The sequence below is a fragment of the Perca fluviatilis genome, chromosome 15 (assembly GCF_010015445.1).
Source record: "Perca fluviatilis chromosome 15, GENO_Pfluv_1.0, whole genome shotgun sequence".
Taxonomy (NCBI): Eukaryota; Metazoa; Chordata; class Actinopteri; order Perciformes; family Percidae; genus Perca; species Perca fluviatilis.
The window spans coordinates 5461553-5466250 of record NC_053126.1 but is presented as its reverse complement, the minus strand read 5'-3'; the positions used below and the strand labels follow the sequence as shown (position 1 = coordinate 5466250).

At 41.3% G+C, this 4698-nt stretch overlaps 1 protein-coding gene and 1 non-coding gene across 2 annotated transcripts; both read right to left on the bottom strand.

Annotated features, from left to right (window-relative positions):
• Window positions 1–1948: 1948 nt before the first annotated feature.
• Window positions 1949–4312, bottom strand: rbx1 (ring-box 1, E3 ubiquitin protein ligase). The gene is made up of 5 exons (XM_039824483.1): window positions 4180–4312; window positions 3267–3345; window positions 3018–3088; window positions 2268–2353; window positions 1949–2108 (listed from the first exon to the last, which is right to left on the bottom strand). The coding sequence occupies exons 1-5, from the start codon at window positions 4255–4257 to the stop codon at window positions 2096–2098; spliced, it is 327 nt and encodes a 108-aa protein (XP_039680417.1). The 5' UTR covers window positions 4258–4312; the 3' UTR covers window positions 1949–2095.
• A 178-nt stretch (window positions 4313–4490) lies between these two features.
• On the bottom strand, window positions 4491–4562 carry trnaq-cug. Its single transcript has one exon. It is a non-coding gene; the product is annotated as a tRNA-Gln (tRNA).
• Window positions 4563–4698: the final 136 nt, after the last annotated feature.

The window sequence follows — 4698 nt, the reverse complement described above, 5'->3', positions numbered from 1 at the left end:
CAGGTTTGACATTATTTCGTAGTTGAGTTGTTCAGACCAGACAGGTTTTACAGAATGACAACATGCACAAACGGTACATCTTTTACTGCTGTTTCTCCTCTGTTCTAGAAAGCTTCAGTGAGGTCACATTTTTAGCAAATTAACATCCAGGAGGAACTTCACTCAACCCTCAGCGGGCCTCTGACACCGGTTTAGGTTTTTACTGTCGAGGAACACACACCGTGTATGTGGATTTATAGTTAAATCCATTGTAAATTGGGGTATTTAGCATAAATCAATGTATCGTTTCAGTTCCAGCCTCTCGCGTATCTTCACTTGAAGAAACCATTCCTCATACTGATGAAACTGGTTTAACTAAACCAGATGGTTAGGTGACAATTTGAGTTACGAGGGCAGTGTAAATTATGGTGGGCATTTTCTGTATTTTGACAGATTAATCGTTCAACTTTTTGATTTAACCCTTGTGTTTTCTTCCCGTCAACCTTGGAAGAAAAAAACGTCCCATATTTTGATTATAAAACAAAAATTGAAAACGGGTCAGTGTGACCCGAAGTCAACACAAGGTTAATCAGTAATACGGCTGCAACAAACTATTTTCATTATCAATTAATCAGCCAATTCTTTTCCCCCTCAATAGTTTGGTCAATAAAATGGCAAAATCAACATTTCATAAAGGTGTGTGTTCACAATTGGTTTCCTGGGTACCCAATGAACTTGGATTTTGAGCAATTTGGACTACATTGGATATTAACAAATTTTAAAAACAAAGGTTGAACAAAAGAATTGAGACGAAACACTGCTGTCAAACACTGACTGTGGGGATATTAACATGCAATATCGTTGATGAAAAAAAGAACAAATGTTTTCTCTCTCTGCGTACACACACCTCGGTCCGGTTCTGCTGGTTGATTAACGCAGATCGGTGCTCTCATTACGGGCTGGGTGGGTAGCACACCGCCATGAGGCAACTGTCTGGTTAGGTACTCCACATTTTCACTGGTTACATTCTGAATCTGCCCCGTTCTGTCAGGTAAATATAGTAGTACAAGGTCTTCCTCTGATGTAGGTGTAGCCTACACTAAGTCAGTAGTAGGCTACAGAGGAGTTGCAGAGAATTCTACAAGCAGCAATACCACAGGCCAAGAAATCAGCCATTTTCATTTAAGATTATTTTTGTGAGCTTTTCCGCCTTTAATTGACAGGACAGCTAGGAGAGAGGGGGGAGACCTGCAGGAAATCGTCACACGTCAGATTCAAACCCTGGACCTCTGCGTCGAGGCATAAACCTCTCAGTACATGTGCGCTGCTCTACCCACTGAACCAACCCAGCCACAAGCACATTTTCAACAGGCACTGTACTAGTGTTGTAGATTGTTTTTTGGCGCCCTGGTAGACGCACCCCATGTACCAAGGCTCCGTCCTTACTGCAGTGGCCCAGGGTTCGATTCTTACCTGTGGCCCTTTGCTGCATGTCTTCCTCCTTTCCGGTCTACAACTGTCCCATCCATTAAAGAAGAATGCACCAAAACATTTTAATTTTTAAAATAAAATCGTAATCCTAAAAACAAGTACCTGCTCCGTCTGACAAACAAACTGAATATACAAGTGAGTCCTTACAGGTGCTGCAGTATAAATCAGGCCCAGCAGGCCACTTAAGCCCCACAGGGAGTCTGTTTTTCAGCCGGAGGATTACTGCTCTATAATACATGGTGGGTCTGGCTCTCATGAAGCGCTGAATCCCTGTGTCAAAGCTGATCAGACCAAGCCAAATTCCCCTCAGACAGATTTTGATCCACCAAAATGTAGTTTAACATTAACCAAGTTGTGAAAGAGTTCTTGAACGTGAATGATAAACCTTGTTATTTTCAGCAGCTGGCCTTCCTGCTTCACAAACGAGCACACGGAACTGTCAGAAACCCCCCTACTACAGGCACCAGTCAAAACAAGATTTGTGACAACATTAATGTTTATTTGTGTACTTACAACATACCAAAACAAAGACATGGGTGTAAAAGAACAACTAGGCTTACAAGTGGGAGGGAACAGAGAAGGTGACACTTGTAGTAGCCAAGAAAACAGGTCAGCAACAATACAGCTAGTGTCCGTATCTGCAAAAACATGAGAGAGAGAAAGGTCATACTGTGTACAGTTCATTTCAAGAAATATTCACAACTTTGTTACAATAATCCACAGACATTTCCCCAAAGCCATACATCTGTGCTACACTTTCAAGAGTTACACTTGAATTTCCAAGTACTGATACTCACTTCTGAAACTCCCACTCCCTGTTGTCCAGAGGGCACACCTGTCTGGTTTTCAGCCAGCGGGAAATACAGTGGAAATGGAAGGCATGCTGGGGAAGAGAGAAACAAACCGGGGTAGAGATACACATGAAAAAAAGGTTTATTTGCAGCAGTTATGTCACCTATATAACAGTATAAACTGTGGTGCACCTCTACTATAACTAGTACTATAACCCTGCTCATGTTGCCTTCCTTTTCCAGCACTCTTTTATTCTAATTTTAATCTAAAATACACAACAACAAATCAATCACTCAATCCGCTTACTGTTTTTGAAACCAAATTTTCTGGTTGAGAATTAACGGGATCGTGTTAGCGTGGATTTGTTGAGCCAAAGCCCTGTAATATGGTATTATGCTCATTATGACGACATGTACTGTTTCTGAGTTTTATAACGTAATATGCTTAAGTGTTATAGAGCCCCCTATCAGCATAACTGTGCACAGCAATCACTTGAATTTTCTAACCAAGTTATATCTAGCCACGCAGACAGTTTTTTTTTTTTTGCAAAGGATTTGAGATCTCTCTCCATTTGTCATGTGTTTACGACATTTAAAGTTACATTTTAAAAACATGCTTTTCCAGAAACAATGACCATGTTACATGGGCTATCCCCAGAGACAGAGAAAGCTGTCACTTGGGAACCATTTTGCACTTGAGGGGCAAAAACGGTTATTGACCTGATCGGTGACATAAGTTAGAGTAAGGACACTCACGTTGCAGACACCCCAGGCTACAGTGCACTCCTCAGAGGTTGCAGAAGCTTGGTTGGCCTGGCACTCTATACCTGATGAGGGAGGGAGAAATGGGACAACAATTTCACAGCTGACATGATGTCACTAGAACCTCACAACTTGTTGTTGATGTGCAATTTCACAGCTGCTGTCCCTGACCAATTCGTTCGTTATTCACAGTCCAATACGCATCAAATGACAAAGTCCAAAACTGTGTGAAAGTGAACTCACAGAGATCCATGATGTGGTTCCGACAGATAGCGCAGTTATCCACCACGATGTCCCAGGCCCACAGTGCCACAGCATTCCACTGGTGGGAAATCGGAATCACAAACAAACTATTATCTGACCGACACATTCACTTCAGATGACAGAATATAGACATTTGATGACAGCTTCACACTACATTTACATTTTATATTCAAAATATGATAAGGTATTTTGGTAAGTTGTTGTCCTGACACTAGTGGGCCTTCTTCTTTTAGGTAGGCCTTTTTATTTCATTGCTGTCTGTGATCAGGCCCACACCACCTGATAACTGTTTACAGTGCTGTCACTGAAATATAAATCTAATATTGTGTCACACCATTACATAACCTTAACTAACTACAGCTGGCGTTGATTAATGAACGCAACCTTGAAAGATGGGTTCCCAAAAATGTTCTCAAAACATTTAGCGTTAATTAGTTGGCAACGTTACCATAACTTCAGGTTTTGACTCGTTGTAGGGGCTATCAATCTCCGGAAATGCGGCTTAGCTAAGCTAATTTAGCTCGCAGAGTTAAGAGCTTTGTTTTTTAACTTTACGTAGAGTTTAATGTTAACATCGGGAAGGCTTTTCTGTTCCGTCGATTACACCGCGATGAGGGTTGGTGATCGCCATCACATCCCCATATGTTTTGATATACATTTTTATGCGATTCCACAAAAGCGAAGTGCAAATTCATGCCCTGTTTGAGGCAGGCTAACAGCTAGCTTAAATTGGCTACTGTCGTAACGGTAGGATAGAGTTAGCGCTAAAATGCTAACGGAGAATATGCTAGTTAGTTAGTAGCAGTGAGCTGAGTTTGGGGTCATCTGTGGCACCTGGCAGATTATACAATTCCTTTACACCACGACACCGAGTTACTTCATTCAATCATACCTTCTTTACTTCAAATCGCTTTTTGCTAGCTCCACTGTTTGTGCCGCTTGGCGTATCTACATCCATAGCTGCTGCCATCTTGAAAGGAGAAGTTTATGACGAGTTTATTTACCCGGAAGAAACACAGCAATTTCCGTTGTAGTCGTTTGCTGTTGTAGTTCTTATTATACAACCATGTGCTTTAGCCGCTTGTGTCACGATTTGCTCATTGTGAAGAAGATCTGATTATGTTATGTTGCTTGAAAGAAATGCACGCTTAGTCATTTTCATTAAAATGAAGTGGAGAGTGCATTGAAAACTAAAAATAACTCAGGTTCCACCGAGATTTGAACTCGGATCGCTGGATTCAGAGTCCAGAGTGCTAACCATTACACCATGGAACCTCATAGTGCAGCATTGCAAAAATTAGAGAATTTATAGTAATCTATATATGTTTTCAAATTGAGGGGGGTATACAGAGCGCATAACTGTGGCTGGCAGCAGTACGTGATCTTATTTCACTGTAGTGTAGCTCTTATA

Coding starts and splice junctions, on each gene's coding strand:
- rbx1 (XM_039824483.1), bottom strand. CDS start 4,257: ATGGCAGCAGCTATGGATGTAGATACGCCAAGCGGCACAAACAGTGGA. Junction 3,346..4,179: donor AGCGATTTGAAGTAAAGAAG/GTATGATTGAAT, acceptor ATTTCCCACCAG/TGGAATGCTGTGGCACTGTG. Junction 2,354..3,017: donor TAGCCTGGGGTGTCTGCAAC/GTGAGTGTCCTT, acceptor TCTCTTCCCCAG/CATGCCTTCCATTTCCACTG.